At 46.0% G+C, this 24572-nt stretch overlaps 1 protein-coding gene across 3 annotated transcripts in view; it reads right to left on the reverse strand.

The window, feature by feature from the left end:
* Tanc1 (tetratricopeptide repeat, ankyrin repeat and coiled-coil containing 1) overlaps positions 1-24572 on the reverse strand; it is a 181822-nt gene that overhangs the window by 24553 nt on the left and 132697 nt on the right. For all 3 annotated transcript variants that reach the window (XM_051184637.1, XM_051184636.1, XM_051184635.1), the window contains 10 exons: positions 23873-24154; positions 22499-22641; positions 20050-20281; positions 18334-18500; positions 16345-16952; positions 11885-11993; positions 11134-11256; positions 5652-5888; positions 3719-3904; positions 1442-1520 (listed from right to left, as the gene is read on the reverse strand). In XM_051184637.1, the coding sequence (XP_051040594.1) occupies positions 1442-1520; positions 3719-3904; positions 5652-5888; positions 11134-11256; positions 11885-11993; positions 16345-16952; positions 18334-18500; positions 20050-20281; positions 22499-22641; positions 23873-24154 (2166 nt within the window). The remainder of the gene's footprint in view (positions 1-1441; positions 1521-3718; positions 3905-5651; positions 5889-11133; positions 11257-11884; positions 11994-16344; positions 16953-18333; positions 18501-20049; positions 20282-22498; positions 22642-23872; positions 24155-24572) is intronic.

Consider the following 24572-nt stretch of genomic DNA (forward strand, 5'->3'; position numbering starts at 1 on the left):
TGCGCGTGTGCGCGCGCGCGCACGCGCATGCGCGAGTGGTTGCTTTGTCTTTTGAGAGAAAGAAAGCATGAAGTTGGGTGAGGGAGGGTTCTGGAAAAGGATGAGGAAGGAGGATATGATCAAGATATTTCAGGAAATTGTAAAAAAATAAAAGAAAATGCCCAAATTTAAAAACCTCCTGGCTGATTAAATTCACCCAAATCTTACTAGTGACTATAAGAATTGCTTTCTAGGACACAAAATTTGGGGAGTGTGCAAAAGAAGGGCGGGATAATTCTGTGGCTTTTCACCAGACTCATGCACAGCTGCAAGGAGATAAATCCTGTCAACAACCAACTGGAAGTTGGTGGGTCCCTGATGGGAGCACGGCTCAAGCCAATACCTAGATTATTGGCACTATATATGGGCAAGAGCCTGAAACAGAGAATCCAGCCCTGCTGAGCCTAGACTTCTGACTTTCATAAACTGTGAGATAATAAATGTGTACTTTTTTTTTTTTTTTTTTTTTTTTTTAGTGAGAAGTCTTTAATTTCTCAAGTGTCTCAACCAACTGGCAGAATCTCAATGGGGAAGGGACAGATATTCAGGACTGACCCACACCATCTGGAGTCCAAACTTTCTCTGCAAACTCATGCCATGCCTCACTCCCCCTTCAGCCCACAGCAAGAGCTATGGAGTCAGCTGATGGTGGCTTCCCAGAGCGAGCCATGTGGCTCTGAAGGGCAGGCTTGCACCCCCACCAGGAAAATCTCTGAGGCTTCTCCCAAGTGTGAGATAGCTAATAAACTCTCCACACCACCATCTGCTTTGTGAGGAAAGAACTAAGAAGCATTAGAAATAGGTCTGTACAAGAGAAATGGCAATCATATACACCATGGACAGAGCTGGAGAACTTATTATTAAGCACCGTGGTTACAACCGTCGAGTGGAAATTTTCAAAGCAGCAGTATCTTCATTAACCTGAACATTACCCTTTCTCCCCACTAGGTCCCGAAGCCCTCCTCACCCAACCATGGAAAGAGACTTTGCATTCAGCATTTTAGATGGGACTATGAGACCCGAGTCCTACCCTCATTCCACAAGGCAGAGCAAGTCCTACTTCCCTACCCAGACACATTTGATTCCCTTGGTAGGGAACAGAGGAGGATCAGGTAGGGCGGGACATGTGCAAACCCAATGCCCCACTAAGGCATTTCTATCGGATGTTTCTCAACTGCATGGTTATTGCTGCTCTAACTCAAAGTGAGTCCCTTTTATTGCTTGCAGGGAAGTTTTACTACACGTTTGGCAATTTTAAACGGCACGTTTAAGCTCCAAATGGCTCATGACAAAATAAAAACAGCACTACATGCATCACCAGTCACTCTTAAGACAAGCAGGCCACAGCGGGGCTGAGACATCATCAGTTGCCCCTGACTACCAACAGTAGAAGCATAATTACCTGTTTCTCCCCACAATGTGTCGGTGCCATTGACTTCGATTTCATGTTCCTCTGCCATTCCCAGCAAGCACTGGACTACCTGTCAGACGTGGCAAGGTGATTTAATGAGCTCTCAGAGCAACAGGCACTTATTATAGCCCATATATCAAAGGGGAGAGTGTTTTGTTTTTTTTTAACCATTATTATCGTGTGCTGCACAAGTAGAGAAAATAGAAGGAAAACCATCTTCGAGCATAATTCGTATGCTATTCACACTTTCACTTGGAGAATTAGGAAAAAAATAAATAAGACAATCCCAGGGTTACCAGGTACTCAGAATTCTAATGAATTCCGACGTGACCCAAATATGCCAACGTAATCAACAAGGGGCCCGGCAGATCACAGAAAGTGCAGCTGCGGCATAAATCACCATTAGTGCATTCTTTCCATGGAAAGAAAACAAGGTGATATATACTTGTTATAGTAAAAAATTCCTTTTAGCATTATCCGAATGATTTTTCTGCTGACATTATTGGCCCTCTCCCTTCTGGGCATCTTCCTGTCAAAGAGCAGAGCAGGTCACAAGTTGGAGTCAGGAAAGCTTGCTCATGGGAGGAGATGCAGTATCTGTGCCCTGGACCAGAGCCAGCATCATCCTGAATGACAGGATAATACGAGAAAGCCATTTTCCAGGCTCCCAGTCTGTACTGTTTGCGGTCTGCTGACTGGGTCTCCTCCTACTCCCCAGAAGCTGTGGTGCTCCTTGAATGGCAGGAGGAAATCACAGACCTGGCAATGGAGTGATTGTGTGGAACTGTCTGGGTATACAGTCTGTCACAAACCTGGTACAACTACAACACTCAGAAGGATTGGACAGGAGGAATGTGGGCCAGATGAGGAAGAAACAGGACAGCAAGTGAGGCTGTGTACTCTGAAGATGAAGGAGGCAGATCTGAGCTAAGGAAGTGGTGGCATCTAGGAGCTAGAAAAGCCAGGAAAGACTCTCTCCTGCAGCCCTCAGGGAGAAGAAGCCTGGCTTCTTCCCATCTTAGATTTCTGACCCCCCAGAGTGTGAAGATTATGCATGTGCTGTGTTTTAGGCCCTCAGAGTGTGGCCATTTGTTGTGATGACATTAGGAAATTAATATCCTTTTTAGGACTTTGGACTACAACATCTTGCTTTTCTGCTTAAAATGGTTATTGGTTATGCTGAAGCAGTTTCTGTTCAGGGTTCTCCAGGCCAGCTCCTAAGTAGTGGACATGAGTTAAGAAAGGGATCGATTGCAAACATGCGGCATGTATCACGCATGGGTGTGCATGTGCTCACAGACCTCCCAGTGATGACATGCTGGGGCCCCAAGCCTGTGATTCCAGCACTTGGGAGGGAGAGGCAGGAAGATGGAGAGTTACAGAGACCTAGCTATGTGAGGTCTTGCTTAAAAAAAAAGCAAATAAAATAGGAAAATAGCCACATTTCCAGATATGTGTATTTAACACTGTAATTTATGCATGCCGAATATCAGCTGGCCAACAATGCATGCTTATACATATATCTGCCATTATGTGTGAGTGCCAAATAGCAGGCAGCCAGCTTGGCATTCAATTTCCAGTCATTTGGGGGAGAGAATATTACTAACTACTGGCACCTCCAGTGGCTTAAGGATAACACAGATCGAGAAACACGCAGCAAAGTGGGGGCAAATGCTATTATATTCACAGCCAAAGCAGAGACATATGACAGTTAAATTTCAGACCTAAACCTAGTGATAGTGATATCTACCAGAAAAAACAAAAACAAACAAACAAAAGACAGAAAAACAACGCTGTGTTGAATCTCCCCTTTGGTGTAGGAAATTCGAATAATGGGTCTTCTCAGAGGCTCAATGCTCCCAAGCTCCATTTCTAAAAACCCTCACACACTCAAGAATGATTGCAAGCCAGGATTCCATGTGATTCTTTTCTCAAGTTTGTAAGGACAAAAGAAAGAGCCAAAAGGGCTGGGAGGAAAGACAGCAGGTAGAGGGCAGAGAGAGGAGAGGAAGGGAGAAGAGAAGAGTGAAGGCCCAGCAGAGCTCCTGAGTGCAAAGGCAGTGCCCACCCCATGCACACGAATGAGGCCATGGCCTCACTCACTCCCAGCATGGATACAGTCACCAGATTACTCAAGTCAGCAGCTACTTCTTGAATCTCTATTTCCTTTTGTTGCAGCGGCTCTCCACTTAGAAGGCCGTGACCAAACAAATGATGTTGGGTTATGGCATCTCATACCCCAGGAAGCAACCCCACAACCCCACTCACCGAGCTGTGGCCCATGCTGGCAGCTGCCGTCAGTGCCTGCTGAAGGGCTTGGGTCTTCCTTAGCGTGCCAGGCTGGGGAGGACCTGCTGACCACTCACAATTCAGTAGGTACTGGAGGATGTCACTGTGACCCCGCAGTGCGCTGTGGACGAGGGCACACTGACCCTTCTTATCCAAGTGGTCCACCTGGGGAGTGGAAGCAGGGTAAAGGCAAGGGTGAGCATCTCCTCTACCCTGAGAGTGTGAGTGACGGCCCTGAAGGCTATAAGTAAACTCATGCTGCTGAGAAAGAGGAAGGCTTCTTGTCCCCTCCCGTCACTCTGGACAGCGCCCAGCCCTTCACTGAGGTTAAGAACACTCACGGAGGCCTTAGAGGACTAGTAACCAGAAGACAGCCTCCTCATGCACACATCTCTCAGCAAACAACATAGAACTCACAGACTGAACCCTTGGACAAAGCTCTGTGCTTCCCAATGGGGTACTTAGATGAAGTAATAATTTCAGGCTGCCCTGAGGCCTTTGGTCTAGAGAACACAGATCTAAAAGAAGGAGGACAGAAAGGAGAATGTGCAGGGAGCAAACAGGGACACACTTGCTTACAGAGGAAAGTCGCAAAGCTGGGAGATGCCAGCTAGTCAGAAGAAATGTGTGATGGTGGCCTGATGGTGGCAGGTACCCCAGCAGGCCTCATCTGAGTGTGGGAGTCCTAGGGCTGAAGAAAAGCAAAGGGCCCAGCTCTGACATGTCTGCAAAACTAGTGGCATGCTTCGTCATCACCAACACGACAGCTAGCCTCTTCCCACACGGTTTCAGCTGTGACAGAAGAGGCACCACTGGCCCCAGAAGAAAGCTAAGACATAGCTGGTATCCAGAAATTGGGGCATGTGCTATGCGGCAGTGAGGCATGCACCCCAAAACTGGAGCTGAGGTTCAGATGTCCCAACTGTTGGACTTATAAGAAAAGCAAACAAACAAACAAAACAAAGCAAGCATTTCTGTGCCTACTATAAGCCTAATGTGACTAAACAGGCAACAGGCAATTAGAGTGCTTTCCCACTGTTACTCAACAGGCTCATTTGCCTGTGAAATTTGTATGTGCGTATAGGAAGCTACAGAGGGCTAATGCTGAGCTTAGCATCCATCTCACTTCATCGAGGAGCCTCGTAGCTATGCACTGATGTGTCAAGTAGCAGAGAGTTATCACATGGTCATAGCAAAAGGCTGGGTGAAGGCTCACACCAGTGTCACGGCACAGTTCCTGGGAGAGATGAGAAATGTAGGCCTCAAAGGTCTACAGGTGGGAAAAGGAAAAACAATTTCAGGCAGTGCCCACAGCTCAAGCATATGACGTCTAAGAACCAGAAAACTCATGGGATTGTTTTAAAACAGTCATGAAATGAAATAGGAAAAAGGGGGGTTTGGGGGTGGTGTGAGGCAAACACTTAAAATCTTTCCAGCAGGGCTGGCAAGATGGTTCAACAGGGAAAGGCACCTGCCAAGATTAACTCCCAGAACCCATACAGTAGAAGGAGAGAACCAACTCCCTCCAGTGCAGTTTTCTGAATTCCTCACATGTAACATGGCATGTTAGCACATGCGCGCGCGCACACACACAGGAAAAAAAAAATTCTGAAAAAAACCTTCCAAACAATTGTGGTGCCATATTAGATTCTGAAATAAATTCAGTGGCCAGAGATCTGCCTGATACAAGAGCAAGCAGACCAATAGCTTAGGCACACATGGCTGCCTCTCTCCTGGGGCTCCCACTAAGATGCCTACACTGATTCTATCATCTCTTAATTCACTTCACGGACAACACTGAAATCCTCCAAGCCTGGCCCAGGGGCCAACAATCCCAGTAGTGAAAGGAAGGTATTTCCCACCCTTCAGTTACTCTACTGTTACCCTCCATGGCTAGAAAGCTGCTACTTACCCTTGCCCCCTTCTTGGTCAGCAGACACACCAGCTTTATGTGGCCTGCAGCAGCTGCGTAGCAGAGTGCACTCATACCATTCTCTGACATCCCGTCCAGGCAGGCGCCGTACTCCAGAAGCAGAGTAACAACCTCCTCATGGCCAAGGTGAGACTGGACGCACAGGATCGGGGCATTGTTTAACACTTCAGTCCTGTAGTTCACATTGGCCCCTCCCAAAATCAGGAGCCGGCTCACCTGTTGGGCAAGGACCCCCACCAACAAAATTAATATCTAATACATACGTTAGTTTTAACAACATCTGGGAAGAAGGGTAGTAGCTACAACTCCTTATTCTAACAGATCTCAGTTGTGAAATGTACCAGCAGCAAATATGTGCACACCGTGCACGTGTGTGTGAGTGTGCGCATGTGCACGCCCATGAGCATGTGTGTGTATGTATAATGTGTATCTTCACTAGTGGGAACTGCCCAAGTTCATCCCAGTAATGAAAAACCCAACTGCAGTGTGAGGCGGCCGCAGACTCCTGAAGAAATGTGTACACCCAAGTTCCCATCAATAGCATTCATGGAGGCTGAGACATGGAAACAACCTCAGGTCCACCAGCTGAAGGGAGGATAGAGATACACCTGCCAGCAGTGGAAAAGATCCAGGCTTAAAAAGGAATTAAGATATGCTACAGTGGAGAGTGATATAGTATGCTAAATAAGCAACAGGACAAGGGCCATGTGGTACTAAGGACATACCCAAAGTATTCAAACACAGACACAGGCTGAGCGTGGCTTCCAGGCCACGGACAGAGGGGAAACATATTGAATGACTAAAGAGGGCTACTACATGAAAGTTCTAGAGACTTACAACAGTAAATGTGAATCACTGACTTCAAAATGGTTAAGATGCTAATTTTATTTTCTTTTGTTTTTTGAGACAATGTTTCTCTGGGTATGTCCTGGATGGAACTCCCTCTATAGACCCACCTGCCTCTGCCTCCTGAGTGCTGGGATTAAAGGCATGTGCCACCACTGCCTGGCAGATGTTAAATTTTTTTTAAATGTGGGCAGTACCCTCTCCTTCCTCATCTCCCATACAACACATTTTTAAAAGATTTATTTTGACTTTATGTGTAAGCATGCTTTGCCTGCATGCCTGGTGCCCACAGAAGTCAGAAGAGGGCATCAGATCTCCTATAAGCAGAGTTATAAATGGTTATGAGCCATCACACAGGTGTTAGGAATCCAACCCAGAGGAACAAGTGCTCTTAACCTGGGGCCATCTCACCAGTCCCTGGGTGGTACATATGTAATGCTTTCCAGCTAACAGTGATGTTAGTAGTAGAGGAGCTAAACTCTGACACACCACTAAATAGAGAAAATTTGCCATTTTAACAATATAATAATAATCAAGGATGGAGCCATAATAATGAGAAAAAGCCGAAAAGAAAACATGAATAGTCTCTTTTCTTGACAAGAATATGTTCCTAGAAGAAGAGAGAAGCACAGAAATGCTTGCGTGTCCTCAGGACACCTGCACACCCACAGCATGTCCTCTGCTGTGTCCTCTGACTACTGCACACAACACCTGCAAGACATCAGGGCAAGTTTCTGATCTACACATACTAAAATCATTGAACAGATGCAAATCTAAAACTATCCTAGTCTCCTTCAAATCTCCAGAATATGAGACAAAAAAGATGACCTTTCACACCTATTAAGATACCCATGCATTTCTTCAATTGGTTGTTTTCAATACCTCCAACCTGCATCCATCACTCCCGATATCAAGCCCTGGCAGGTCCTCAGGGCTCACCATTAGGTTGAACACCCCAGAGACATGTCACCTATTTGACTAGAGGCATGTGGGGATCATTAAAAGATAGGGAATGGAGATGGGACTATTGAAATTCTGGGTAGTTCAGTGGTATGTCCATGGAGTAGCGGATAGAATATTTACAAACTGTATGTACAGGGGATTAATACAACCAGAGCGGAAACCATGATCCACGGCAGCATCAACATGTTAGAACCCAAAGTATGAAATGTTAAAGGTGTTTCCTTTAGCTGACGCTTGAAATCCATACTTCATCTGCTTTGGTGAAACATCCTTCTTTTTCTTCCTTCCTTCCTTCCTTCCTTCCTTTTCCTTTTTGTTTATTTGTTTGTTTGGTTTTGGGTTTTTTGGTTGCACTGTTGTGGTTTTTTATCACTTAAAACCCTGCCAGTTTTCAACCATATGACACATCTGGGGTCACCCAGAGCTTCAACATGTCCAGTACCTAGACCCTAGGCTAGAGAGTCTGGCAACCCAGCTCCCAAGAGAACAGGCTTGGAAAGCAGGGCTGTACACATACCAGGTGACACATGCTCCTGCAGATACACTCAGACAGACTGAGAATCAGGTGACCTTCCATCCTTTAGCACCCCAAACCTAACAGTGAATGGCAATAATAACACCTTCCCCCAGGGAGAGAGGGAGGAGGGAGCAAGGGGGGAGGGGGGAGAGACAGACAGACTTAGCACTACACTCAGTATTTCAAAAGTGCTAAATAAATATTAGCAGCTACTGTTACCATTACCCTTGTATTGCCACCCTTGAGTGATGTCCCTGGAGACCCATCTCCCACCCACCTTGTGTGTACCCAGGAGACTATCTACAGCACCAAGCAGCAGGGCGGAAGGCCTTACATGAGTCACAGCCAGCACCTCAAAGTTCCCAGGTGCCTGCAGCCCTGGTGGTGTCACAATTTCCAGAGCCACAGGGAGCAGCAATAAAAACAACTCACCTGGGCACATAAAACATGCCAGGCACTTTCCCAAGAGCTTTCGCTTGCCAGCTTACTGATCACTGGGGAGGTGGTGTTTTGTTACCTCCATTTCAGAGGTGAGGATTCAGGAGTGGGCAAGGCAAAGGTAGCTCAGGACACAAAACTAATTGCTGCCACAGAGCAGGGTTGTAGCAGATATTATGTGGCCCACAGGAAGAGACGAGATGACTCATCCTATGCAGTCTTGCCCATCCGCAGGAGTTCTCTTTAGCTAACACTTGAAAGTGGCAATACCACCTAGCAACTTAACGAAAACACACAAGGGTAGTGCAGCACCTCTGACAATAGGGACTTGGAGATGTGCCAACCAGCTCAAGCTGAGGCTGACAGAGGCAGGTCCACTATGTGTCCTGCTAGATTGTGACACAGAGTTTAACCCACCCAGAAGCCGTCCTTCTCTCCCCCCCCCCCCACCCAGTCCCTGCCTCTTTCTGGGTCTTCTCTCCTTTCAGCTGAGCGAAACATCAGCAGCAGCCAAACGCTCCCATGTCTACATGTGGGGGCTGGTACCAGCCACATGACAACCTCCAAACAAAACAACCAGCTGGGCAGGATCCCAGTGGGCCATGCAGGGACAGGCTGGCCTGATCCTGGCCCAGTAACAGAGGCCACAGGGCTAGCAATCAGCAGCACACTTCCAAAATTACCAAGCAGTCATTTCAGAGCAAGTCATTTTAATTTGCCAAAGTGGCAAACTGCAATTATTTTCAAAATGACATTCATTCCTGTATGACAACAGTTAATACTCTCTAAAAACAGTTCCTTAATTGCATGCATAATTTTAAATTACTGTAATTTGTTCAATATTCTGTGAAAACCATTTTCCCTCTCATCAAAGACTTACAAAGACAAAACAAGAAGATAATGGAAGGACTTAAGATTCTAGAGCTATGTTACATAAATCTGGGGATGGGACAGAGGTAGGTTAACATGGGGGGCTTTATCAAATAAAGGTAAAAATGAACAAAGCAAACTTGCCAGTATGTTGAAAGCAAAGCTGATAGAGTGAAGAGCCAAGCCGTGCTGTCTTGAAAATCCACTCTCAGGAATTTACCATTTCCCATTCATTCCTCTCCACACTTACAGCCTACGTACGTACGTATGTTAACATCTATGCCCATAAATCTATTAAAGTAGTGTCAACAGATATTGTCAGCTTACTCCTTCTTTTCTTCTTTTATACTTTATTAATTCTATGGAGAAGCCAAAGTTATACTGCTATAGTCAGAAAGATGACCAACGTTACAGTAACCTAAACTTGAAGTTTTACAAAATCTAAGCGGGAAAAACTCCTAACACAGCTATCTTTATGTGACATCTAAATTTAGAGCCAGTCACATTTGGGGAAACTCGGTCTAGAAAGGAAGCATTACCAGGGACAAGGGACAGCAGTGTGAACTGCTTCTCCTGCATGATAGAAATCCTGTCCAGCCACTCATGCAAACCTGCATGCAAGGCTCAGTCTGCACAAAAGCACTGAGAGCTAGGCGCCTAGCGGGAGAGAACACGCACAGGCTGCAGCAACACAGTTCTACTTCAGTGTGAAGGCCCCCCACAGTGGGGTGAGCCAAGCCGAAGATCCACAGTGGGGGGCAGGGATGCCTCTGGGACACAGGTAGTGTTTTTAATCATTGTAAACACTATCTGTACCACCCGGAGACAACAAACAATCTGCTCCACACCAAGGTCCTATACTGGCCAGCAGGGCTCTGGGTCATCTACCTACCACTGCTAGATTCTCCCCAATACCCACAATCCTTGGCATGTGATAACCTCACTCTTCAACAGGGACAGGAGGAAGGCAGAGCACCTCTAACCAATGGGGAAGGTTCTATAGTGCAGACTCCAGAGCCATGGCTAAGGGAAGAATTCTGAGGGTACAGTGAGTGAGGCTGGAAGAAGAGGTATTAAAGGGCCAGGAGTCCTTCCCATATCTCCATCTCTGGGGCAAGGCAGCCCCTTTCTTGAGATGAAGTGGATGCCAGATGCCTGAAAACTGAGCCAGGCCTTGCTTCCTCTCTCACTGATGACCATGCTGGGCTTCCTTTGGCTTGCGATGAGGGAGCAGTTACAATTATCACTTCGTGGTGACTTACAGTGAAGACTGGGTCCGCTAAGAAAGAGCCCCAACAGTGTGAGTAGCAGGGCATGTCAGGACCTGGGGCTAGACACTTCGGTGTGGCCTTAACTAGACATGGTCTAGGGTGTGGTTTTGATTCTAAGACTGTGTTATACAATCTGTAAATGGGGAAGAAAAATCTATCTGCAAATTTACAGCAAGAACGGCATGACAGGAAAGCCATTGGCCACAGCACAAAGACGTTCTCGGCTCAGCGTGCAGCCAAGCTACTCTCTTTCCATTGCCAGAAGTGTATGTGTCCCTGGGACCTGCAGGTAGTGTTCTGTGACCCATCGTTATGTGTCATCAATACTTAATTTCATATGATCCACGAAGAGCTGGGTTGCCATGGTTTCCTTTGTGAACTACCTGCTGACCACACCCTCTCTGCAATGGCCACTATGTGCTAACACAGTCATTCGTCTACCCTATCTCCCACTGCGGGGAAGACATCACCAGGAGCTCCCTTGCTCTCCCTGCAGTCTCAGCTAGCAAGACTGGACAGGAGGCTAGGCCAGGCTGCCCTGCAGAAGGTGGCTCACCTTCACGTTGGGAGTATAGAGATTCCTGAGAGAAGCCAGGGCAGCAGATAGCCCCTCCGTGCTGTAACCGATCCACAGGGCCTGCAGAAGGCTCGAGGAGACTCCAGTCTTCTTACTGAGGCCCTGGAAAGAATCAAAGACAGCCGCTTGTGATCACCACCTCCCAACTGAGCATCAGTCTGAAAGTAAGGCTGCCCGTCAGAGGTGTGCTGGAGATAGTGTCTCACACAAAGGGACTCCTTGGCCTGTGAACACAGCTCACGGTCAAGAAATCACAGGCCATGGCCCTGTGAACTATATGTACACCGGAGAGAGATAAGGAGAAAATTTCCTTCTGCAGAAGGAAATCACAGGATAGCTGAGTGATAAAGGATCTATAATGAAGGAAGGCGTCTAGGCAGTGGCCAGGAAAGGCTGGTGACATTACAAATAAGAGGCAATCTCAGTGTTGTGTCTCCTGTTAGAGTATTCTCACCAGTATAATCTTGGAACTTTGCAAGTGGGGAAAAAAAAAATCCTCAAACCTGATAAAGGCTCTAGACACATCTACCTGGACAGGAAATCCAGTGGGGAGAGGTACACATCAAACTTCATTTTGACAAACAAGCAGGGTTAGAGAACCCAGGCAGTAAGAAATGAAACAGGCCATGGAACTCAAGTTCTTTGATTAGTAATAACACAACAGGTAATGAATGAAGGGCCCACAAACCTGCCCCAAATCTTCAAACAACAACATTCACGCACCCCTCACCTTGAAAATGTGTGCCTTCAGGATGTGGTGGCCAAGCTCCATGGTCTGCTGGCGGTTCAGCTTGCTTTCCTGTCGGGAGAACATGAACGCCAGCAGAGCGTGTCCATTCCTAGGACACGAAATACAAAGGCTCGTGACAAAAGATCCTACCACACACCCACCACAGGCCTTTGGGTGAGGACATCACACTGGCCCCGAAGTGTCATCTGGGGGCATCCATGAGTACACAGAACATTCAGGCTGCCAGGCAGTGAGTGATGTTTATTCTGCAGTCATTTGCAGGGCCTTTCCTGGGGTTTCATATCTCTGCAGAGTGAGCCAACACCTGGATCTCCAGGACCACACTACCCGCTCACTCATCACCATCACTCCCCCATCCCCTGGAGTTTTGTTCAAAAACACAAATTTGAAGACGTCCAGGGTCTTAACTAAGTCACAGCTATAAATCATGATGCCTAGCAAGACACCTAATTAAAAATACACAAGGAAGTGCTCACTGGACGGATGGACGTGAAGAGGGGTGGTACATAATCCTCACTGCCCTCAGCCCCACCCCACCCCCATCATCATTCTGGGGCATAACTGGCAGAAGACAGGCCAGGCCTTATAAGGGGAAGGGAAGAAAGGCAGGCCCCGCATAGCATTAGCTCCCAAGGATTGGAGCCTAGAAGACTAGATGGAACCACACACTTCAAACTCACAGATCTACCTGCCTCTGCCTCCCAGTACTGCGGTTAAAGGCATTTGTCCACCCAGTCTGTAACAGGCTACAAAATCAGTTTCTCTACACTGATAACAAGACTGCTAAGGAAGAAATCCATGCACGGTAAGGAGGTGGAAGATCTCTGCAGTGAAAACCAAAGGCCACCAGAGATACTAGAAACCAGGATCTTCTGGGTTCACAGATTGGCAATATGCCATTGTTTAAATGGCTATATTATTGAAAGCGTTCTGTGCAGTTAATGCAATACCTATCAAAACACCAATGACATTCTTGACATAACTAGAAGTAATCTTTAACATTCATAAGGAAGCACGAAAAGCTGGAAAATCCAATTGCAATCCTGAGTAAAAGGATCAATCCTGGAAGCACGATATTTGATTTTAAAATATATTAGAGAACCATAGTAACAAAACCCAGGATGACATTGGAATAAAAACATGGACCACTAGAACAGACCAGGAGACCCAGAAATAAACACTTGTGGCTATAGCCACCTGATTTTCCACAAGGTACCAAAAACACATGCTAAACAAAAGGCAGATTCTTTAACAAACAATGTTGGTAAAACATCGACATGTAAAAAAAAAAGAAAGAAAGAAAGAAAGAAACCATATGTGCATCTCTGATCATGCATAAAAGTTAATTAAAACAAATCAGAGACCAATGTAAAATCGGAAATTTGAAATTATTAAGAAAAAGACTTCATGAGATAGACATAGGCAAAGACTCTGTGAATCAAGAGTCCAATGTCTCAGGAAACAGCAGCACGCAGTGACAAACAGACTGTGTGAAGAGTCAGTGTAGCAGAGAAAATCATCCACAGTGTGGACAGACAGCCTCCAGTAGGGCTCTCGGCCAGCTGCTCATCAAGAGGATTAACATCCAGAATACATCAAGAATTCCAAACCGCTCACAGCAAAAGAACAAGGAATGCAATCAACAAATGTTCAGATGAAGTGAACTGAGCTTCTCAAAAGTATAAATGGCCAGTAGTTTGGAAAAGTCAATTTTTAGCCACTACAGAAATTCAACTAAAAAATAGAGTGTCAGTCAGAATAGCTAACACCAATGAAACATGGCTGGTAAGGCTTGCTTGGTGTAATGCTTGCCTAGCACGACTGAAATCCTGAGTTTAATCCCCAGCAAGGCAGAAGTTGTGGAATGGTGCACATCTGTAATCCTGGTACTTAGCTGGTTAAGGGGGAATCTGAGTTCAAGGTCATTCTTGGTCTATAATAAGTTCAAAGCCTACTGACCTAGGACACATAAGACCTTCTCAAACAAAGCAACTACAGTAATAAAACAATAAATGCTGGCCAAGAGGAGAACCCTTACAATTGAGGAGAATGTAAGTTGCATACAAAGCAGCATGGGGGTTCCTCTAAAAATCAATCTTTCCTTTGTGGAAATCAAGCCAGGTCGTGGTGGTGCCCACCTTTATTTAATTCCAGCACTCAGGACGCAGAAGCAGACATAGGCCAGCCTGGTCTACAGAGCTAGTTCTAGTAACACTGCCTCAAAAAAACCAATAAACAAACAAACAAATGAGTATTAAAAAAAAGAAAAAACCACTCTGGGAATCAAAAATAGCAAAAACAGCATCCAGTAGATATACCTGTCCATCGTGTTTATGGAATCAGCCTATATGAGGTGTTGGATAATTTATGAATGAAGAATCATGGTGCATAATATGTACAGTGGAGTATTGTCCAGCCACAAAGGAGAATGAAATCCTGTTATTTATAGGGAAGTGGATGGAACTGAAGCTCATCATGTTAACAGAAACAAGCCTGGCTCAGAAGGACAAACGTATTATGTCTTCTGTCACACATGGATTCTGGAATAGCGTGAAGGTGGCAGAAGGGGTAAAGGGAGGGTAAGGTTGAGTAGCAGGAGGCACTGCTTATGATCACAATGTTAACTTCATATATATAAATGCATACAATGAAACTATTACTTTCTATAATTAATATATGTCAAGACTTGTAAATTATACAGCTACAGATGGCTCCACTGTGGGCAACAAGTACAGCCTTCAGTGGCCAGCCCAAGGGTTTCCAGGGCTCTCAGCAAAGCACATGGCTTCCCACCTGTCATCCTGTTACTGGCCTTCCCCGGTGTGCCCATGCTCTGGGGCCCCACTTTAGATCTAGAAACCAAACTGAGCTATTGCCTTCACCCACATGACCTTGTGAGTCACCTAGTGCTATAATGTCCTGTCAATGTGAGGAAGTGGCCTTGACACACGTTGGGTGATTTACCCAAGATCAAATGGCTAGTAATAGTGTGGGAAGTCTACCTGACTCAAGAGCTTGGGCTTGTGGGAGAACAGCACTGGGTACCTCCCTCCAGGGGCTCTCAGCAACTGGAGATACATTATAACCATCATGAAATTCAGCCAGAGAACCACTGCAAGGAAGAGATGCTGTGGGAGAAAGCAGGAAGTAGCCACAATGAAACAATCCTACTTTCCTACCTTTGCGTTTCCAGTCCCCCTTCCCTGTGGATTACACTGTCTTGACATGTTCCCAACAAGACTCCCGTTTCTTCTGTTACTGAATCCAAACTACTCAACTTCCCCTCCTGTCTCTGTGCCTCCTTACAACCCAGCAGCAGGGGTCTCCTAGGATGCAGGACTGTCTAATGCCCTCCCCCAAATCCTCATTTCCCTTCACCTCTGTTGGTATTTCTAACCTCCTTCCCTGTAATTCTCCTCCACTTCCAGAAGCCCAGAGAGCTTTTCTCTCTCCATGTTGAGCTCCCTCACCAAGTCACATGACAGCTTTTCAACAGTGATGTTCAAATCTTGAACTACCAACATTTCTAACCATCACACAAGATCTGCCAAAAGTTGTACATTTCCTTTGAGAAATGTTCAGTACAATCTGTGAGGTATCCTTGCACAAATGGGAAGTAAAAACAGAAAATACATGAACAAAAAGAGTAAAGCAGAAGGCATGACAGCCCTTGACTTCAAAATTTACTACAAAGCTCTAGTTATCCAAACAGCATGGTAACAGCATAAAGCACACTGACCTCTGAAGTACCAAGGAGACTCTGGCAGAAAATTCCCCTTCTTACACCTGACTGATTTTCAACAAAGGAAGAACTCTTTCTTTCCAGCTAACCAGAAGAGTAAAATTGAACATGTCTCTCACTACTTTAAAGCACCGCTCAAAAATACAGACTTAACTGTAAGACTAAGAACTATGGGCTAGAAGAAAATAGGAAATACTGCAAACCTTTAGGATGAACAAGGACCATCCTGAGGAAGACCTCAAAAGCCCAAAAGGCAAGCAAGGTTGATGTAAGCATAAAGCTTGTCTAATTATTAGAGAGAAAACAGTGCAGGTGTTAGATGGCCAAGAGTGGTCAGACAGTGGTGGGTGGAGAAGGAACTAAGAGAGACTCTGGCCACGAGTAAACATTCCACAGAAGCTCGATATTCCCTAAAACAGAGACATATTTCCCACGTATGACCTGCTATGACAGTGGGAGGAGTCACATCAGTGAAATAATTAGCAGCTAGGAAACATCACCCTGGTACCATTCGGCTTCCCTTCTACCCAAATACACTGGAAACCCCGTAGTTCCAGCAGACAAAGGAAGGAAGCGTTTGTAAAAGGTATGGAAACTTTCTTTTTCTCTCTCTAATGACCAAAATGGGGGCCCAAACAGCAAATATAGAACTTGGTACTCAAGTCCCTCTGAGCACCAATGGATGCACATCCTGTACCTGGGCTCACACAGGAAGGCTGTGCTTTCCCCATCAGCTCTCCACACCAGCCACTCTCTGAAGGATGGGTGACAGAACATGCGCGTTTGGTCTCTCCTCTTAATGAGGAAGCAGGAGAGGGCCTCCATGCGCTGCTGAAAGTCCTCCCAGCCCTGCTCGCCCTGGATGTGGCCAGCATTGATAGCCTGAAATATCTGCTCATCCGTCATGGGATGGAGCGACGCGAGGGCCACGTTTAAAATGGGAAGGGCTCTGTCGAAGGCTGACTGGGTCATGAACTTCATGTTGCACTGCAGCAAATAGAGCTCAGACAGAGACACGGGCACCACCTTGTAGCTGGCGCTCTTGATGACCAGGTGTCCCCGCTGGAAGAGGTCCAGCGTGAGCTTGAGGTACAAGTAGGAACCAAGGCTCCGCAGCACCAGATGGCTGCTGACTTTGCCGATGAGGGCAGCATCGGCCTTGCCATTCAGGGAGATGTTGCTGAGGATGTCCTGGCTGCTGTGGACCCTGTGCTGGACGTAGGCGTGCAGGTCACTGTGAATGTCTTTGTTGTCCGGAAAGTCATCTAAGGAAAGCTTGACGAATGGCAGCGCACTGATGATTTCCTGGGGAGAAAACAAAAAACCCCACAGTGTCACTTTCATGGAGTTTCCTTTTTCACTTTTAACCAGGTTCACTCTTTCTCTTTCAAGGAGGATTTTCATGGATTACAGGGACTCGTTGTTTCGTATTAAAACATGTAATAGGATAAGGTACAGATAAAAAGCTTATGTGAAAGAAATCCTGATGCTAGATAGGATCGGCAAAGGCTTTCCCCAAAGCCCTCATCGAGGACTCTAAGCCAAATGAACAGAAGGAGGGACCCACGTAGACAGCGGCAAGCAGTCCACACCAATAGAGAGGCAGCGAGACCCTGTTGGGTGACCCAATTTAGAGCCATTGCTGAGCGATAAGGGTAAACACAAACCCACACTGCATATCTGAGAACACAGCCAGATGCCAAGATAAGAGGTGCCCTCTCTGTATCAGATACCAGGGTTGTGTAACCCCACTGGGAAATATGAGACTTCCTGCCCTGCCTGTGTCCCTGAATAATATACAGCAAAAATCATTGCCTGTTCCAGCGTAGCATATTCTCATTTTTAAAGAATGTTAAGTAAATATTCTTTCAAAAAATTATTTTATGTCTTATCTGCATGTGTGTGTTCCACATGTATGCCTAGTAGTTCTTAATCACCAATCCCATGTTCTCCAGCCCCCGAGTGAACTGTTTGATGAATCCTGACTGCATGGTATTGTTGACTTTCCTGCTTCCTCATTTTAAAGATAAGCATAGTCCGAACCCCAAGAGCAGAAAGAAGAAAAATTTCAACTTGTCACTAATACTTATGAAGGCCACACCCTTTTTAATCCAGTAACTGTAAGAGGAAGGTAGTGGACAATTATTTGCATTTTGCATGGACATTAACCAAGCTTCTGCACTCAGCCAGCAAAGGAACACAGGACTCCAAGTTCTAACATAGCTGCCAAATTATGCATCCTGAGGAAAACATGACCGAAAATGTATGGCTCAAAGGTACATAAAATTAAACATGCCATTTAAATTTAGGTTTAATTTCAGTTTTAATGAGGGGGGAAGAAAATCAGTATGATCACCCAGTTCTACAACAGAAAACAAAACACTCACAATGAGCTGCCACAAACCCCTGGAAAATGCTTTGAAGTCCAGCAGGATCACTTGGCCGGAGACCTCAGCCAGACCACGCCCCACTATAGTAAGCCAGGCTTAGCCACTGCCATTTCAGAAGGATTGGGACAACACACTGCTGATTTGGCTAACCCCTGGACAATCTTTATCCCCAGGACATCTCTGAAGTCCTGACAAGGTTTTCAATTCAATGGGTAAATGTCTGTAACACTAGGCTGGGGTCACTTGTCACTGTGCACTTGAGGACTTGGAAAGAGAGGGGAGAAATCTTTCCTCACCTGAAAATTTGCTCTCACAGTCACGATCAACTTCAGCCAGGTGGGGAATTTAGGAATAATTTTGGTAATAAATGAAGACAGTGTATCTCCGTAATCAGGCTTATGAAATTCAGCTTCGTTCAAGCCATCTATCAAAATGATGTAGTCCTCTTCTGGAATTTTCTGCTCTAAAAGATGAAATAATTTCCCCAAATTAAGAAATTATACATTCCTTTAGCATGACACCACCCGGTGCCTTTTTAACACACAGCTTAAAGTGTCAGCAAAACCTAAAAAGGTTTACATATGGCAGAAGACATGTTTTCAAAGAAGCATATTTTCTATTAAGTTTATAGTGAGAAACAGAGCACTGAGCCAAAAGAGAGCCAATTCTTACAAAGCTCTTTTCAGAAACACATTGCATTACCGACATTAGCAGAGTCTCAATCCTATACATGCAACAGTTAGTCCCACATAAGCCACCAACACCCCTGATGGGCCTGCAGCCAGAAGAACTGACACATACAGCCCAAGCCTGGAACAGACAGATACAGACCCTCCCCTGGAATCCTCAGAGGACTTACTCCGGGGAAGGAGGACCAAGGGCTATCTGACCCAAACCACCAAGGGGAGAAAGCGCTGCTTTACAGATACCCAGGGTGGGGTTCTTCCCACAGTAGTGACAGCTTTCTGCTTGCAACACAGAGCAAGTATGACACAGCCATTTCAGACCCTCTTTCTAGCATCTTCCAGAATAAGATGCTTTGTAGGTGGGCAACTCAAAAAGGAGGGGAGCAGAGGTTAGAAACCTTAAGGACCAATAATGTCACTGACACTCCTACATGGAGACTATTCGGGGGTAAGGGAGGAAAAAAAGGGGAAAAAAAAAAAAAAAAAAACAAATGGAAATTCCTAGAAGTGTTATCAGATTTAGATTTCAATTCATCTAAGCAGGGGTTCGGGCGGAAGGAAGGAGAACATACTGGAAGATTCCCAACAAGCCACTGGTTCCCCTGCTGCCTGAGTGTGTAAACAATCACCAGTAAGTAGCAGGCACCATTGTTTTTAACTAGTCATTAATGTGTGCGCCACATACATAGACACCAGAATGTGCCTCCTCGACATGTGAAGGCCTATGGAGGTGGGACAATGAAGAAGTAAGTTCAGGTAGTCCCTGCCGGGTATTGCAGTACAGGAAAATGGGATGAGCGCAGTGTTCCAGCAGCTAGAGAACTGCAGAGGTCTACGTATCAAAGCTTACTGACTACTTGTAATTAGCATTACTTGTCCTATACATTTATCATCCCAGTTTCTGCCTCGGGAAGCCAAAGCTGTTTCCTGTTTTGTTCTGGCGTCTCACCACTCCTAAAAGTGACTGCTCTTTATTGAGGATCCTGCGGAAGGTGGCGTTTGGAAGTCCCACTCTGCTGCCATTCACATCCATGCACTGCAGGCATTAAAGAGCCCTCTTGGCTTTGCCCCATTATCTCTCTACTCTTGGCTCATTTCACAGACCAAACTTTTGTAGGGCCAAAGTCTCCTCTTTCCTCCATTACACGGCTTCCTTAGCGACACGCCTCCAGTGACATTCCATCGGAAACTGTATCACGGAGGAGGGTTGTGGTGGTACCAGATGGGTACTGACTCATAAATGGCCTCCCCCTGCCACTCTGGGACTAAGCTGACCACCTCTCTGAGCCCGTGTGGGGAAGCAGCCCTGAGGCTTCTGGTAGGTACCGTTTCTTAGGCTTGTAAGTGGTTCCAGAATGCCCCTCTTGAAAGCAGCCACGGGGTCCTGTACGCAGGAGCGGAGGCTCAGCATGCTCTGCAGTTGGGGCTCCTTGATCAGAAGGTCTCTGTAGGCAGCCAGCTGGTGGGACCGGCACAGCAGAGCCGCAATACTGTGCACAAACTCGGGCACCAGGCACGTGTAAGTGTTGTCAGCCTGGCAATAATGGTAAGCCACCACCTACGGAGAAGCAGAGACATTGGCATCACCCCAGCCTCTCCACAGCTCCTCCCAGGACTTCAAACAAGAATGCAGCTCTGACTTTTCCTGAGATATGCCACCGTGTCTCTGTTCACCCAGACAGAGTTCGCCGACTAGCTTAATATTTATTCTGTAACTGGTGTGATTTGCTAATCCTCAGCGGACCATTAATTGCAGCCACAAATCCACCTTGATTAACACAAACATCGGCACAACTGTGCTCTGAATTGAATGTGGATTAGTAAAAGTCATTTCTAAAACCTAATGCCTAGTCTGGCTTAGAGAAAGCAAGCCATGTTCCCGACACTGCCATCTGCACCGCATTTCTGTTCTCAAGATCAGTTGCACCTCGAGGGGACCCTGTGCTCATCCAAAAAATAAATATAAATCACAGGATCAAGTTGGTGGCTATGAACCCAAGCAGCAAAATCACAGCTGCTTTCCCTTCCTGGCAAGGGTGCTCTCTCCCTCCCCACATCCTCACAGTCAAGAAATGACCAGCTATCTGCTTACCATGTGAAGGGACACAGGGGAGACAGGGAAGAGCTGTCTCTAGCCTTCAAGGCTGAAGGGTTTCCTTTTTTAGGACAGATCCGCAGTGTCAGGTTATCTGTGAGGTACGCCCCACAAAACTGCCCAAACAAAGAGCTATTGGGTACAAGAGGAACGCTTTGCAGAAATGAAAACCGTGCAAGTGAGGATGAAAGCAAGAATGTGAGTGTGAGGTGAGGGACGTGGGATGGACAACATGCACGTGCAAAGTGCACTGTGCTTTCTAGAGGGTTCCGAGTCTGCATCCTCCTACTCAGCCCCGCAACTCTTACAGTAAGAGGCCCAGACCACTAGCTCCAGCACGTCATACACACAAAAGACTCAGCATAAACCATGCCAAGATGACAATACACTTCAAGATCTTGCGCAAGATCCCACAATGGCAGACTCAGAGCAAGAGGCAAGAGTACGCACGGTGCAGCTTTTCTTGGGGCAACATAGAACAACCATGACTTTCAGTTTAGAATAAATCTGTCATTAGCCCTTAGAGAAACGCTCACTGCCTTTGACTCCTACACTGACACAGATTGTATGACTCTACATGACGACCCCCAAACACGAACAAACCATTACAAAATATCCAAACGTGTCTTATAATGTTTGTCAAAAGCACCTTGATAACCCGGTGCAGGCCATGAATCCATCAGGAACTACAGGTAGTTTTTAAAACTTGAATAATGTTAATTTCAACCACAGGACAGGCAATAAGACATAAACTAAACAGAGTTCAGTAACAGCTTAGCTTCTGTGACCCGTGCGGTTATGTATGTGCGCACATAATACTATGTATGTCTCAATTAGAATGCTCAGAAAACCACTGTAGATAAGGGAGGTGGTCATCTCAGATCATCCCTTCAAGGCCAGAGGGCTGCTGAATCGGTGGTCATATGTGGGTTCACTGTGCCACAAGCGGCTGCCTTCTGGGGGGCAGGTGAGAGTGGGCTGGGCCAAATGACCTTCCTTTCAGTCCACCTGTACACCTTACAATGTGCCCCTCTCAAGGCATGCCTCATCACTGTCAGCTCTGATGGCTTTCCAGCTTCACCACACTCCTCCACTGCTGCCCACGAAGACAGAGGCAGCTCATCAAGGCAAGAAACCCAACTGCTTGCACGAAGGAAGGTGGCCTATGGGCCAGTGTTAAGACACAGAGAAGATGGAAGAGTTCAGAAAGTCCTTGGTGATCATGCACTGAGAGAAAAAAGTCAGCCTAAGTTCTTGTCCAACCTCCTCAGAATCCCCTGGCAGAGGATGCAGAGACCCACAGGCCCCAGGCAACAGGGTCCAGGCAGAAGCAGTGTTAACAGTGTCCTCCTCATCTCACACTCACAGAGCAAAGGAAAGGGCGTGCACTTGTCAGGATGGATGTGGGGTGAGTACTGGTGACTTCCCCTGCAGCCTTAAACTCTGTGAACTTGATTCAGATGGATATAAATCCACCGCTGTTGTCTTTAGGATTTTTTTTTCTCATTAAATTTTTTTTTTTTTTTTGATTTTGAGTACTCAGTCATACTTCATCAAAAGCTACACCACACTCCAGCACCAAGCAGTTGTTTCTGTTTTAAAATCCCTTCTCAAACTCATTCACCAATGCCAAACAAGCAACTCCGTATCAGAAGACTCTGGGAAACAAGAGTGGGTTACCTTAGAAGCGAGGTGTTTCACCGCATCCTCTCTCTGTCTCTGGTTTTCCGCAGTACCGGGCCCCGCAGGTGTTTTGGCCACACTGAGAGCACTTGTGGAAGAACTTGGTGAAAGTAAAGGGAGGTCCTGGGTGGGATCTGATGCTGGAGAGAGAGCCACCCAATTGTAACATCGGCATGCAGTATAACACGTGCGGAATACACTTCTGAATTAGTCCCAGACAACTTTGAGTAGTAATGAGCAAACTCAACTCAAAATTGAGCACACTAGCTCCCACTCTATCTCCTCCCTGGAGGGCTGCGTTCCTAGTCACATTTCTTCTGGTTAAAAAGGAGAAAAAAAAAAAAAAAAAAAAAAAGCTGCAGGGCTGCGGTGGCTCACTCCTTTACTCCCAGCATCTGGAGGCAGAAGCAGGCAGATGCCTGAGTTGGAGGACAGCCGGGTTTACAGAGTGAGTTCTAGGATGGCCAGGGCTACACAGAGAAACTGTCTTGAAAAACAAAACAAAAATGTCACATGACATTCTTTTTCTTGTTCACACTTCAAGACATTTTCTTTGTTAATAGGTTCACTGCATGTGAAACAGTCAGGGAAGCCAGCCATGTCGGTGATGTGTGCCTGTATCTTAGCACTTGCCTCTATAGAGGCCGAGGCAAGAGGGCCTTAAGTTCAAAGGCAGCCTGGGATGCAGAGAGCCCTTGCTCACACACTCATGCATACACAAGGTTAGAAGTCTAGTGTTAGCTATTCTGTCTCCCATTTAAATTAGTCTTTTTATTTTGGTAAAGACATCACAGAAGAACAGGCTATGGTGAACAGGATACAAAAGAATTCTGCATAGGCTAAAGGGAGGTAAATAAGTGTAGACAGACACATACACACGAAGGAAGGAAGGAAGGAAGGAAGGAAGGAAGGAAGGAAGGAAGGAAGCAAAGAAGGGGCAAATGAGCAAATAAACTAGACTGTCTGCCTTGTTTTTCCAGTAGCCCAATCACTTTAAGGCCAAAACTTCACCAGGTCACTTGACCAAGCCCTCTATGGTAATGTATGCATGCAAAGCCCCTTTGTGGAAAGAGGAAGACAGGGGATACAGGTTAGTAGGACACGAGAAGGCTGGCATTAGTTCAGACTGTAGCTAACACACCACTCAAAGAAAAAAAAGAAAAACAAAAAGCAAAAGATTAACCCAAAACACCCCCTCACACTATGATAGCTGAAGTACTGAGACAGTTCACTTCACCTATGAACTTAGGCCCGATACAGTAGCTAGAACAACTTAGGGAAAACCGGCAATTCCTGTCTATTCAAACAGCAGCTCCCTCCATCTATTTATCTTATATTAATATAATAAGCTATACAGGACCACAGACGTACTTTTAGGTGATGAACTAGGGCTGCTGGATGCAATCTGTCTCATGCGGCTTCCATGACAGCTCAGTGCCACCAACTTGGAAATGATGGCTGTTTTCCCAAAGCCCACACTTCCCACGACTACTGCTCCTCTACTTTCTGCCCGTTCTGTGTTCCTCAGATTTTCTTCTATTTTGTGAAAGAGCCAGTCCCTTCCCACAAACACAGAGTCGGTCGTGATGCTTGGCACTTCAAACAGCAAGGGCTTCAACAAGATGTCCTGTGGCTTGTAGGGAGCAAATCGTGCTTTAAAACAAGCAAACAAATATTGTTATGGAGAATATAGTATAATTTAATATAAGAAGAAACAACATGTCTAACTTGGTTCTATGAATTTGTCCATAAATAACACTCTATTCATGATATCCTGTTTGTCCCCTAAAGTACCATGTTAAAATGACTTCTGGCCCTTTTACACTTCCAGGTTATTTTCAAACGTACAGAGGAAGCAAAAGAGAGCTCCAATCATGCCTGGCTGGCTTATCTGAAAGCACACGGAAGGCTGGTTTCTTCTAGCCCTGCTCAGCTAATAAAATGCAAACACAGTTTCCCAGATCCGAGAGCATAGCTTTCATCTGGGTGCAATGGTGCTTTGCCCACATGACAGGTAGGGTCCCTGACCACACAGCTGGGAACTACAGACAGCCATAGGATGTAGCCGATA

This window comes from Phodopus roborovskii, unplaced genomic scaffold (assembly GCF_943737965.1).
Source record: "Phodopus roborovskii unplaced genomic scaffold, PHOROB, whole genome shotgun sequence".
Classification (NCBI taxonomy): Eukaryota; Metazoa; Chordata; class Mammalia; order Rodentia; family Cricetidae; genus Phodopus; species Phodopus roborovskii.